The sequence below is a fragment of the Xiphias gladius genome, chromosome 21 (assembly GCF_016859285.1).
Source record: "Xiphias gladius isolate SHS-SW01 ecotype Sanya breed wild chromosome 21, ASM1685928v1, whole genome shotgun sequence".
Taxonomy (NCBI): Eukaryota; Metazoa; Chordata; class Actinopteri; order Istiophoriformes; family Xiphiidae; genus Xiphias; species Xiphias gladius.
In genome coordinates this window covers 12,131,031-12,145,037 of record NC_053420.1, presented here as the reverse complement: position 1 = coordinate 12,145,037, position 14,007 = coordinate 12,131,031, and the positions used below count along the sequence as shown (strand labels likewise).

Here is a 14,007-nt window from a genome sequence, read left to right as displayed (position 1 = left end):
ATAAGGAGTTAAGTTAAGAGTTTACACATTAAACAAATACAGCTAGCCTATGACATACATTAGACACTAATTTAAAAAGCATGGCGTACCTCTGATTTCTTTTAGTTTGTGCACCTCATTGCAAGGGTCACAGTTTGAATGTAGTTTAAAATGACGACTTTTGTGATGTGTGAATACCTCAAGTTGGTGCATCTAAAGGGTCTATGGACCCAAAGTAGCTTTGACATTTGTTGTTTCTTGGATTAGTATTTTCCCAAATGAGTGTATTCAACATGTACCCATAAAATTATGAATTGAAAAATGGGACCTCTTCCCTTTCATCCCCTGTCAGCCGCCCCTCCTGAAAACACTCTATTTGGTCCTGCTGTGTGGCGATCCAGCTATTGTTTCAAATCGCAAATTTGGACGAGGCGGGATGCAGATGAAGCGTCCGTCAGGAGAACTTCCCCTTGCATTGGAGCAAATGAGTCAACTTTAACGTCACTGCCAGGCTGTAGTGGCTGCAGTGAGTCTACTGTGCCATGCCACAACACCACAACGCCAATATAGTCTAAGCACACTGGGGCCCCTGAACCAAAGTGAGCCAACACTGTAAAAAGTAATGGTAGTGGTGTCGTGTTAAAAATGTTACTGTAAATCAGCTTTCGCCAAACACAGCAGATTAAGTGACAGTGATAACAAAAGAAGAGGTGTTTAACAAAATTACGAGAAAAAAAAATGGACAAGGGGGAGAAGTGACAAATATTAGACTACCCAAAACAGAGGATTCTGACATAGAAAATTAGAGTGTATTGCCACTTACTATGGGTGTGTTCAAATCATCAAGAAGTTTTTAAGAGTTTTCTTGTAGACAGTTTAACTTATCGTTTGGTCTGTTAAAAGTCCGAATAAACTGGATTAGCTATCTGGTAAGGCTGCAGATGTAGGTAATGTTGCTATGGTTACCGACAATTATAGGTTACAGCTTGCACAGTCGTTCCTGAAGTTAAAGGATAGGTTCACCATTTTTTCAATCCTGTCTTAAAACAATAGGAGAAAATATGAACACTGAAAAAGTCTTTTCTTGATTAAATTATTCCTCATGTGCATACCGACCATTAAAAGATGTTTTTTTTAATCTACTTTCAATTTAAGTGATGGGCAAAAATGTATTCCAAAATTTATATGAAGTTACTTTGAGGTTTTAGCAGTAATATAAGCTGTCTAGTTAATAAAATCACATGGATACCTTCCAAAATTAGTCTTTTAGTATAAAATTCCCGCTTTGTGTTTCCCTGGACAGTGCTTCTCTGTTGAGCTGTAGTTGAGGGATGGTAACAAAAAGAGAGAATTTTGTGTGAAAAAGACAGTAACTTTGGAAGATCCCCACTTTATGTCTTTGACTCAAATGGTTGAACCCCTGTATTGACCTCAAATATACTTTTAATACATTGTTTCATGGAAGGAGAGAGGGAAGATTTTTTTCCCCATAAGATGGGATCTTTTAATGGACAGTATTAACTTGAGGAATAATTACAACACGAAAAAGCTGCTTCAATGTACATATGGGCACCTGAATACTGTTTTGGGAAAACTGTGATGTGTGACTATAACTTTAATATTTTCAGTAGTCATGGTCTAATTGTTCATTGTTAATTATAATTGTTTATAATTAGGCTATCATTTTCCCTCTGTAGCTGTGTAGTTTAAGTAAGTTCACAGCAGTGGTTCTCAACCTGCGGAGAGATACTTCATGGCACCCAAAGATAAATATGAGGGGTGCTTAAAGGGATGAGAAGGGAAAAAAATATTTCTGTTACACAAAATTATGTTTATTTCTTCTGCCTTTTCTCTAATTTTGCTTCTATCTGAGGGAAAATCAGTCTTTGGTTGTACTGCTCATAACTTACTTCCATACCACCATATCTTGTGATGTGGGGTATAAATAGACATTACTTCATTTTAAGGAGTCACAACCCAAAAAGATTGGGAACCACTGGTGTACAGTACCATATGAAACAGTATCATGGGTATGAAGTTTTTTTACTCCCATTTCTTCTCCCAATTTTCCCATCAGCCACTTATATGATGTGTTTTAAAGCATATATGTGATTTTGATAATATTTTACAAGCAAGATTTGTGTAGTTTTTCTTTCTTATAGCATTCAGCAGCCCACAGTGCCAGTTCCCATTAACCACAGTAAGCCCGTCCAGGCAATGACGTCACCAACATCGGCCATTTTTAACGCTCATACGCTTACTTATTGTAGCAGCCTAGTAGATCACTGTAGCTCATACTAGGCTGCCATGACAGGCAGGTCTAAATCATATTTATAACAAGCGGTTTTCCAATCAGCCTGTGGGAAAAGGAACAATTATTTTGGATTAATATCCACTGTTTGGCAGGTCGGTTAGACACTTAGTAATCATGGGGTGAATTATGCTGGATCACAATTATGCAAAACAGATAGTACAAGGGAGTTCTGCATTCAAGTTATGCTCTGGGCCTTCATTTGAAGTGAATGAAATAGAAATACTGTAGGCTATATCTGTGCTTGTTCTCAGACAGTACTGCACTCTATTGGAGGAAAGGAGTCACTACATTAATCCACCAGGCGCAGAAACAAATATCATCAAGCAGAGCAGGCATTATACCCATGTCTTTACCTGGAGACTTATTCTATGGATCTTTAACTCCTCGTCCTAAAATCACAATGATATCACATGAGCCTGAGACAAACCTCCTTGAACTTTAAAATTTGCAGACATGGCTCATTAGAGCAATTTGAGTAGTAGCTGTGAGTGCTGTAACACATTGCTTTGCAATAACAGACATAAAAAAAAAGTTTGACAAACATTCTGCATCCATCCCAAACTGAACATGTTTATTCATAAACTGGTAAAATAAAGCACATTTGTATAAAAATGTAGAAAATTGTACACAAAATATAACACTTGGCTTTTGTCTATTATAGTTAATGCTACTATTATAGCTTTCTGTTGCTAAAGGTGATAATCTTTTGCCAGCAAAAAAGTCAGACTGAAGGATAACAGTTATAAAAAAAAACACACACACACACACACACACACACACACACACACACACACACACACACACACACACACACACACAAACATGGAAGGCAACATCCATAAAGTTCATTAATATAAAAAGATAATTTTATACAAAACATCTCATACATTCTAAAGAACAGACAGCACTATCAGTCAATTTGCTTATTGCTAGTGTTAGTGTTGTGTTAAAATAGACTATTTGTGCATCTTTTTCTCAGTCATTTTAATGTGTCTTTGGTAGGTTGTACACTTTTTCCAAAATGAAGAAATGTTCATTCCTGCTAATGCTCAGTAATACTTTTGAAGTGAAGTTACCGTTTAACTCTAAAAGTCACATAACATGCTTCAGCAATACTTTCATGTGGCCTTATTGAATCTAGCTGTGCTCAGAGGTGTTCTTCAATGACTTTTTAAAAATACTGTGATAATTCTTTATTCTTATCAAAATGAGGTTCATGTGAAGAGTCATAAGAGACAGAGACCTTTCTACACAGTGCTACAGTCAGTGCAAAGCCACAGTGTAAAATTAGTTCTACTGCCAAGGGCTGCAGCCTTCTTTCATATGATACAGCTCAACAGTCGCACAAAAGTACCTCAGTGTACCTATACAATATTTATTTTACTACAGTGGTAGCAATTGATAAAATTCCTGCGTCTTGATCCCCTATCCTGAATTAGTAATGCTGATTTTTTTTTTCAAATAACTCCTCTTTGGGATTCGTGCCGAAGTGCAGCCGCACTGTGCTATGAATGTACCCCAGTTTCTCAAATATAGGCAACTATAACTGATCTGTTAACAACTACAAACCAGCCGACTCGGGTTTCATTTAAAAAGCCGTCATCCTCAGCTGAGTCATGTACGAGTCGTAGGGTCTGGTTAATGCTGAAGAAAGGCAGTATTTTTGAATATATCAGACATATTATAAAGGGGACGGGATTGTTGCACACAGATCGTATTTGAGCTTTACTCATTATTCCCCATGTACGTACCTTAGAATGAGCAAGGCACCCTCTGTTTTGCAGTTATAAACACCAATGATAAATGTCCACAGCTGCTTTAGAAAGACTTACAGTAAAAATGTGGAGTGCAAACTCTCTGTCTGGAAAGGCAATTACAACATAACTTGAATACCAAAGATTCAAACAAGTCCTGAGTGTCTGTGTGTAGGCTATGTGTGTGTCTGTGTTTGCATTTGCGCATGTGTGGGAACACTATGTGTGTGTCTGCGTCTGCATTTGTGCATGTGTGGGAACACTGATATGCCACTGGAACAGAGTGTGACATTCATGACAAGGAACAAATCCCTAGCAATACAGATTAATAGTAGCACCGAGAAATTATTTCTCAATTACTAAAAGCATATCTTTCTCATCCTTTTGAACAACCATCTTACCAGCTCCCATCTGAACATTGGCCTTCAGAATCCAAGCAGTCAATCATGAGACAGGGGATGATTTATCCAATGTGTCATTGTCATATACACAACATATATAAATGTATATAAAACTTATTTACATGTATCCTTCTCTGCCCCACTGTTGTCACAGTCCTATGTGACTGGAATGCCTGTTTGGAAAAAGTTCAGTATCAGTTTCATATCAGGCGTATAAGTCTGTGTCTAAGGCACAGAAAAATACCAAGTACCAAGATAGTGAGCGAAGAATACAGCAAGGAAAGAGATTGATCAGGCACCTTTGGCTTTAAGGTTTAGGGTGGGGATTCCTACAAATTTGAAACCCGTGATGGGACCACATAAGTAGCTTAGTCTCAACTTTTAACCAGCATGCATTACAACATATCATTATTTCTTTTACATGGGTATCCAGTAGCAACAGAGCCCTTGCCAGTTCAGGATCCTGGCTCGAACAAGGGTTAATGTGTTGGGTTTATGTATAAAGGCTTTAGGGGGATGTATAAAACAGCCCAGACTAATGATCCATTACATGAAATGTTCCATTCAAAAGTTTTTCTGACTTACCCTAACTGAACTTTTCTTGCAATGTCCAAGAGAACATCACTATAAGCAACAGGACTGTTGCTATATAGTATGTACAACAGAAGTGTTTTAAACCCCGGGCTGGTTACATTAAGACCTTGCCAAGTCCTCAGTTTGATTGTTATGCTAAGTTGCCCAAAAGTTGTCTTCTAAGACAGTGTGTTCAGGTATTTATTTTCCCCAGCCAACGAGGTAAGCATGGACGTCATGTCACCGACAGCCATGTTGGACAGGCCAGAGCCCGCAGCTAGGCTGACAGAAGTCTGAGGGGTGGTGAGGCGTGATGAGGCCTGGGAGGAAGATCCCGGCTGACCCTGGAGGGGATTGTTGACTGGGCTGAACGAGGAAGACTCAGCATCATCAATGATGGAGGTGAAGTCTATGCGAGCATTGTCCAGGTCCAGGTTTTCTAAGGCATTGGAGACGGGCCGGACTCAGGATAGGGAGCCATGGGGGCAGACTTAGTGCCACCTGTTGAATCCAGGTTGGACGCCATACTATGCTGCTGGTTTATACAAGGCCCATTCTGGGAGTCCATGTGTTTCTCCATATCCATGTTGATCTGACCCGAGTAGTACATGTTATTGTTATTGGAAGGAGCAAACATCTCATTTTGTGGGTGCTGTGGATGCTGGACTGGAGGCAATCTGACCACTCGTCTAGGGCTGGAAGTAGAGTGGACAGGGCTGAGGTGGGGTGGGCTGCCCAGGTAGCCTCCTCCTACCTGTGACAGGCTGTTCTGGCGGCTGAGAGGTTTCTGTCCCTGAGGAGGCCTGGGGACCACCATCTCCTGGCCATAGCATGAGCCTGGGAGACCTGTCAGCTGCTGGTCTTTAGGTGTCACGGAGCTGGGTCCTCGGTTGTGGGCTGAAGGGCTCATGACCAGGTTCTGGTTGGGATAGGAAGCATAGGGCTGGTTGGAATAAAGATTCTGGTTTTGGTGCTGTGGACTGTGCTGCATCATCGCGGTCTGGCCACTCATATCCATATTGTCAGAAAGAGAAGTAGGTTTTATTCCAGTCTGCTGCTGCTGTTGCTGCTGTTCTTGTTGCTGCTCCCACATGAGTGCTTGCTGCGACTGTACATAGTTCCTGACCATCATTTCCTTCACCTGCATCATGGGTGTTTCTGACCTCTGCCCATCTGAAAGAGCAGAACCAGCGCAACCCAAACTCAACCCCCCTCTACTGGGGTAAGAGCTTTGGCTCTGCCCTTGAAAGTCACAGCTGGGATTGTTTGAGTTCCTCATCATAACCTGGCCTGTCTGTTGTGGGTAACCCTGAGTCTGCTGGAGGAGCATTCGCTGCTGTTGGAGCTTGGCACTTTGACAGGCATCTCGGCCTCCCATCCCGGGGTGGAATTGCTGTTCAGGCTTGATGGTGAGTTTGTGGGTTCCATCAGGACCGTTATAGAGGCCTGTCGGATTGCTGAAGTGGGCTTGTGTCTGTTGAGACTGCAGGGTGGGATCTGAATACTGCATTCCTCGCTGGTTTTGGAGAGAATGGCTGGAAGTTTGGACTTGGCTGTGTGTGTCACTCCAAGGGCCCCCAGCGTCACCACCCTGGCCTATGCTCGGATAATGAGCACCTGAGGGACTGAGCTGGCAGGTGCTCATACTGTACTCAGCTTGCTGGAGAAGTGTATTGGACATGCCCTCTGGGTGAATAGGCCTTGCTTGGCCCATTGGATTTCCACCAGCCCTAGAAGTGACTTCCCCTCCCTGGTTCTGGTAGTGCCCCTGTATGTAACCCTGTTCTGGACAGCCCAGGGAGTCATGGCTCGGGGACAGTTGGTTTGAAAGAGGACCTCCACCTCCAACTCCTCCAACAGTTTGATGCTGTTGCTGGTATCCCATAAAGCTTCTTTCTCCAGGGGGCATCATCATAGAACGATCCCTGGCATCAATAGGGGCAAGGTGGGGCTCCATACCCATAGCCTCCATCATTACGTTCTCTGTAATGCTAGGCGGCCGAGGGGAGTACATTTGGCGGGCAAGACTGGTGTCAGAGCCACGGTGTTGCAGTGCATTCCTCCGGCTCAACATGGCTACATTATTAAGGCTATTGAAGCGCTTTGTGAGGGCTTGTGGATCTGCTGCCGATCGAACCGGGTCACTAGCTCGCCGGCTGTTGTTGCCTGGAGCCTGGTGAGGGTAGATAACACCAGTGCCATACTCTGTGTTTGCACTGTGCCTACGTGGACCACCATGTTGAAGGAAAGGAGGCAGAGGCTGCCCCTGGTACTCACTCAAAACCCCTCCTCTTCTGCCTGGATTTCCTGGCTGCTCCATATTGGGTAAAGGAGTGGGTGGTGGCCCACCCGTTGCTGCAGCATATTTGGCCTTTAAGCTGTATTGCTGGGCGGGTGTTAAATTAGGAAGACCTGGCAATCCTCCTCCTCCAGGACATGGAGCTCGTCTGCGATTGGTCTCAGGAGAGAGGGGGTCTCCCCCACTCTGCTCTGGGCCAAGGAGGTGACATCCTCCCCCTCCTGTTCCTCCCATTTGTGAGACCTCACTGGAGCGCCGGCTGGACAGGTAAGGAGACACCATGGAGGAGCGACGGCTGACGGTATATGCAGAGCTTAGGCTGCTGGTGCCGCTTCCTCTCCTGTCATTAGTAGAGCAGCCAATCGAAGTTCCACCTCCTAACTCATGGTTAGACAGCTCCATAACACGACGATTTGAGAGGAGTGGAGAAGGTGCGCACATTCCCATATTCTCCCCTGTACCTGAAAATATATGTCCAAGACGATAGAGCTTAGAGATATTTCATCAATAGAAACCAAGAATGTTTATTTTGATTTCATTTGATTTGATTGTGAAGAATTATAATGTCCCATTGTAACATCCCTGACCCTTTTATCAGTCATAGGTTTGTTATGTTGTATCATCATACTTCAGCCCGGTAGAAAAATTCTATTTTGTGCAACAATTTGCACTTTAACATCAAATCAATATAAAAAAAGAATATGCCCATAACTACAAAAATCTGATTATTTATGTATAATTTCATTGTAGAATTTACCAGGAAGTGTTGGGAGCTTGTTGCTAGCACAGCGGCCAGGAGGGGTAGGCCTGCGGATTTGCTTCAGTTTGTCAATCTTCAGGTTCTCCAGCCTCTTCAAAGCCTGTGCTGACATTCCCATTGCTCCTCCTACACTTCCTGGCTCCCCTCCTCCTCCTCCACCAGCTATTCCATCCTCCAGTGCTGTGAGATCCTCTAAGCTGCCTGCTGCATTTAGGTTCATCTCCACACCGCTGTCATTGTTGTTGGCGCTCCCCAGTGGAGAACGTTCGCTACTGCAGGATGACTGACCACCAGGACTTGGCTGGGATTTCTGAAAGAAGTAATGTAATGTATTGCCATGCATACTTTGAATTACTGACAACTCTTATATTATATGTGATTTGTATCAAATGGGCTAAAAAAAAATGGATGTGGTGCCCTTAACTGGGAGTTTTGGTTATTTTCTTATATTGAAAAAACCTTACAGACAATAAATAAAATTTTGCACTCACCAGAGCAGTCTCAGGAGCCAGCAGTTTGCAGTCCTCCCTGCGTGTCTCCTCTTTCTCCAGCAGCAGTTCAGAATTCTGGCCTCCAGGGGTCATAGCCGAGCCAGGGGGTCGAGGGCCTGTGTCTCCACGATGCTTCTTGGTGATGTGGGCCTCAGGGCCGTGAACCGTCTTCACATGTTTGCGCAGAGAGCTCGGATCTGTGTATCGCTTAGTGCAGCCAGGGATCTTACATACATAAGGTTTCTGCAAAAGAGCAAGGTGTCAGTCAATACACACAAACTACTGAAAACGGTTCGCATAAGTTTCTATGTCCTCCTTTTTTTAAACCTGACATTGTGAATATACAAAATATTTGCATAAGTGCGTATCTCCACCAGACTCCCATATTACCTTATTTGAGTAAAAAAAAAATCTAATGATCGCTTATCTGCCTTGGATTGATTACGTATGGTTTGCTATGGTATTATAAGTGCTAATGTACATAGCCAAAACAAATACTTATATCAGCTGTGAAGCTATGCAGTTAAAATTACTTTTTTACTTTTCAGTGATCTATACTACAGTACCTCATTGGAGTGAGTTCGGTTCTGGTGCTTCGCCCGGTCTGAAGCATTGGAGAAGGCCTTGTTGCACCCTTCATGTTCACACACGTATGGTTTCTCGCCAGTGTGAGAGCGCAGGTGGGTCTTCAAATTTTCCAGGCGAGAGTAGGCCTTGTTACAGCCTTCAAACTAAAAAAGAAATATAAATAGTTGTTTTGTACGCCAAGTTGCAGTACAGAAAGCACCTTCAAATAGTCTAAACTAATAACAGTAAAAACTGAAATAGCCATCAATGAAAGTTTCACCTACAGGCTTTAAATCCTACAGTCATACTGTATTTGAGCTACAGTACATTCAGTGTAGTTGCAAGAGCTTTATACAGGATTATTATTTTTTTTCCCCCTTGCAATAATATTTCGAACAAGGCTTTCGACCCCTGAAAGCCTGTTCCTAATGAGTTTCATATTGAAACCAAAATAGAGGCATTATTATGTTCTTCAAAGGGGAGAAAGGGGAAAAAAAGGTTCTAATGTGCTGCTTAGTGAAAGATAGACGAGATAGAGCCTAAAGATCGACTCACAGTGCACTTGTGTGGCTTCTCTCCCGTGTGTCTGCGCATATGAACCACCAGCATGTACTGGGCTTTGAAAGGCCTCTGTTCTCGAGAGCACTCCTGCCAGTGACACACAAACTCCTTCTTCTCTCCATGGATGTGCTCATTGTTGATGTGCTGCAAAGTAAACAAACAAACAGGGAGACACATTAATAATCACAGTGATATACTGTAGATAACTTTTATAAAAGTATTCAATACAGAAGGATTAAGTGGAATATGAAAATGTAACCTTGGATTTGTTCGGGAGCACTACATTTTTTTTATTTTTCCCTCTGTTGTTTCCCCAACCTGCAGTGTCTATAGGTCAATATTTCTTACATGAACGAGCTGGTCTTGTGTGTCAAATTCCTTGTTGCAGCTTTCCCAGCGACAGTTAGTTTCGTAGACGGCCTCCGGCTCAGGTTTCCCATCCTCTTTGTCCAAGTCATCTCTGCCATCCAGTAGACCCAGGAGAGGGTCCTGATGTGCACAAACCGAAGAAGAAAAAAAAAAGGGTTCAAGTTTAAAAAAAGAAGTACTGGACAAACATATATCAAGTTTTACTATATCCATTTATCTTAAACCCACTACCCAACATTTGTCTTACAATACATATTATTTATCAGCCAGTCATGTCATCCACTGCTGAAACGATGAAGATTCTTTTCCAACTACAGCCACATAAAAACAGACTGTAAAATCTGCAAAAAGTTTATCTTTGCATGTGATGACTGCATTATTTTTGGCAAGAAAAATGTCATATTTTGAAACAATACCTGCAGTATTTGTCAAAAGTGCTAAAACATTTATACCAAGAGCAATTCTTGACCTCCACCTACTGTTCTTGAATACACTTCATTCTGACATCAGGCACAGAGAATAGCTTCTCTATTCCTGCATGAGTATTTGACACATCTATGGCCGAAAACTAAAATGTAAATGTGGGACAGGGGAAATAACTTTCAAATTATGAGACCGTTACTGTACCTGAGTGCCAGTGGAAGAAGGACTAGCCACATCTCCCTCCGACCTCTCCTCCAGGCTCTTCACATTCATGCCATCCATCACACCGCCCAGACCTGGCTCTGTTTTCAGCTACACAACAACACACACGTCGTACTGTATTGCATCTCTCTTGCAAATTCTGTATCTGTCTCTCAAAGTCATCCACATTCATACAGTTAACGCAGATTTTAATTCCCCTTATAGTAGGCCTGCCTTAGCTTCCTATTCCCACCTCCCATCCATCCTCTCCCGGCTGTCAGTAACAGAAGGTGCCCTGATACTGAATTGCTCTGACCGCTTTGTGAAGTGATTGAGAGAGCTGTCTTACATGTCCATGCTTGGGTGGAGCGTGGAGCCGAGGATTGTGTGGAGGTAAGCGGGAAGCTTGGCAGGGACCTGGTGTGTGTCCACCCAGAGGTGTCCCCCCGCCTCCACCATACATGGAACCTTGTTGTCTGGATTGGCAGTTTATATTGCTGGAATAACCCAGGGACGGACTGCAGAGTCACAGAAAAGACAATATGACAACTCGAGAAGAACAAGAGCTGATGGAACCAGTGAGGTATTCACATCAATCAAAGTTTATACAAGGTGTGGCCAGGTTGCTGGAATATTAAAATACATAGGTGAATGTGGACATTTGTATGAGATGATGATTAATATTTGTGTACTATGATTTTCTTATAATACGGGTATATGTAACTTTTAGTTTAACTTTTTCTCATTATTTTTCTTTATTATTTAACTCATTCGCCTTGGTACATTTGGCTACCTGTGTGGAAATATCTTTATCACCCTATTTGCTGAGCAACTGGCCTGCTAGCTTACAGCTCTCAAGTGGGGACAACAAGCATGGCTGACCATGTGATTTTTTCGCAGAACTCTTGATTAATTCTATAATTTATTTTTATTGCAGTTCATCATCTAGCTATCTTTTTTTTTTCACCATCTGTGGTGGCTTTACAGGTTTCGCTGCCTCACGCTCACCACCTGTTGGGTGATAAATGTTGGTGTAGGAATGTGGCCAAATGAGGGGAAAGGAAGTAACCACGAACTCCCGGCCTTGAAGCATAATAATGAGTATTGGGAGGGTCTTATAAAATCATGCAATGTGCAGCAGATTACTTTTCATCCAATACCTTCGACATTACACCTTACTAGTGTGTAGCTGATGATTGAGAAGGTAAGAGAGGGCGATATTTCTGCTGACTTTCAAATGCCCAGTTGACCTTAATATATGGAGTAGAGAAATATCTGACCTCATGGCGCTCACAGAGAGATGGCCATAGGAGCTGGCTCCATTGGGGTTGCAGCGAGAGTTGACAAAGGCCACCAAAGAGTTGGGTGATGTACGGATTACCGTCTGCAGGTCTACACTAGCATCAGACAGAGGAGAGATGGACAGAGCTCTCTTTTTACTCAGCTTCAGCATGGAACGAGGTGTGGAGAACCTGGAGCCTACATGGGCCAGAGGACAACAAGAGCAGGAGGGTTAACTTTGTTGATAAAGATTTTTTTTTTTTTAATTTAAATTCAAAGAGTGCACACCACTTCCACGCTTATATGTGAGTGCTTCCTTACCATCACCAGACCCAATCTGATCAGAGCCAGGCTGAACCTGGCAGAAGTTATGATGAGCGGACATCATGTTGTTCTGGTTACAGAAGGGGGTGCTATTGCCACCTGTAAGGCATTAAGGACAGACAGAAACAGACATCAACATTAACATCTCTCAAGTTGTGAAACAGACGTAAAGTTTCATGGCTACTGAGCCAGTGTGCACAATGTTCAAAATCTCCACAACACATTATGTTGACATGCAGTCCTTTGCCTCCAACAGATACTACTTGGTTGAGCAGGAAAGGAGAACTTCTGTCACCTACAGGGTCTATTTTTTATCTCTAGTTCAAAATAGGTTATGTGAGTAATTTTGATTTGTCCACACTGCTGTTTTTATGCAATTCCAAACATTGTAGAGTAAGAGACAGATTTATTTCTCAGCAGTACAATTAGTCTACTGTTGGTTGTTGATCTTTCCTATTGTAGTCTCTCAGGTATCTTTAAGTTCAAATCAGTAGCAGATGTGAGATTCAGGAGATGTAAAAGATACTCTGACTCACTTTCTGTGGGCGGCATGCCCCTGTGACCCATCATACTGTGGGGCGGTGGGGCCTGAGGTGGCCTCATATATTGATCCATGCAGTGGCCAATCCCCTGTCCTGGTCCTGATCCATGAGTCATACTGGGAGTCATGGGATTATACATAGCTCGGCAGTCCTGGGGAGGGCCGTTGAGGAGCGGGGCATGCAGCGAAGACGCATCACTGTAGGGAGACTGGTCTGATGGGACTAGGCTGCAAATATCATAGAAACACTTAAATCATAAATATCGAAATTTGGAAAAATAAAGTATTTTGAAAAATTGCCACTGCATTGGGAGCTGTAAAAAAAATTATAGAATATAGTGCACTGGCTTATTTTTGGTGTTTAAAAATGTCAGAGTAAGTATCTGTAAGTATCCGTGAAGCAATAAATGTGCAACACATCACCTGCAGCGCATCTTTCTTGTCCTGTAATTATGATTTCCGACTCTTATTGACACACAGCAATGTTCTCACTCTTTAAAATTCCTAATCCTTTGTACCTGAGGATGAGGCGCTCTGGGCTCAAAACTCTGTACTTTTTCTAATGTAATAAAAGAGATTTTAAAAGGAGTGGTCATCAGTGTTGCAAGTCACTGAGAGGCAGAAGACATCAGACATCAAGGACATTTGTTATAAATTAGAAATGAAATAATTATTTAAAATGTCACAAAAAATAATAAATAAATACCTGAATACTTAATACATTTTGAAAGAGTATTTAATTAGCGTATTACTTGTGTGTTTTGGAAAATCTTCTTGTATTTCCTACATGTGTCACTTTTGAGCCCTGATAGGTGATAGAAGCTTCTATAAACACAGCCTCATCTTGAAGCTAAAGCATTTATAGAAGCAGGGACAGTGTTTTAGATGCCAGCCCAGGAAAAAAAAAAAAAAGCACTGTCTGAGGACCTGAACTCAAGGAGAAAAAAAAAAAAATCCAGATTCCCATCCTCACGCTAATCTGCTGTGCTGTCTCCCGCTCACCAGTAGATGGCGTATAGCCCTTATCCTAGTCTACACCGTGGAAATTTACTCATCTGGGTTTTCCCCTTCCAAACTAGAAGTGAAGCTTCATTGGAACTTTCCAGTGCTCTCATGAATTTCAATGTATTCGCTGACCTTTCCTCAGGCTTACTTAGCTAGTTCAAACT

General features: G+C 42.4%; 1 protein-coding gene across 1 annotated transcript in view; it reads right to left on the bottom strand.

Annotated features, from left to right (window-relative positions):
• Window positions 1-2,916: 2,916 nt before the first annotated feature.
• gli1 (GLI family zinc finger 1) overlaps window positions 2,917-14,007 on the bottom strand; it is a 55,374-nt gene continuing 44,283 nt past the window's right edge. Inside the window, 12 exon segments of the mRNA XM_040116232.1 lie at window positions 2,917-5,484; window positions 5,487-7,781; window positions 8,078-8,390; window positions 8,572-8,814; window positions 9,138-9,302; window positions 9,694-9,843; window positions 10,048-10,188; window positions 10,696-10,803; window positions 11,042-11,210; window positions 11,973-12,171; window positions 12,295-12,396; window positions 12,834-13,066. Coding sequence (XP_039972166.1) covers window positions 5,201-5,484; window positions 5,487-7,781; window positions 8,078-8,390; window positions 8,572-8,814; window positions 9,138-9,302; window positions 9,694-9,843; window positions 10,048-10,188; window positions 10,696-10,803; window positions 11,042-11,210; window positions 11,973-12,171; window positions 12,295-12,396; window positions 12,834-13,066 — 4,402 coding nt within the window. The 3' untranslated portion in view covers window positions 2,917-5,200.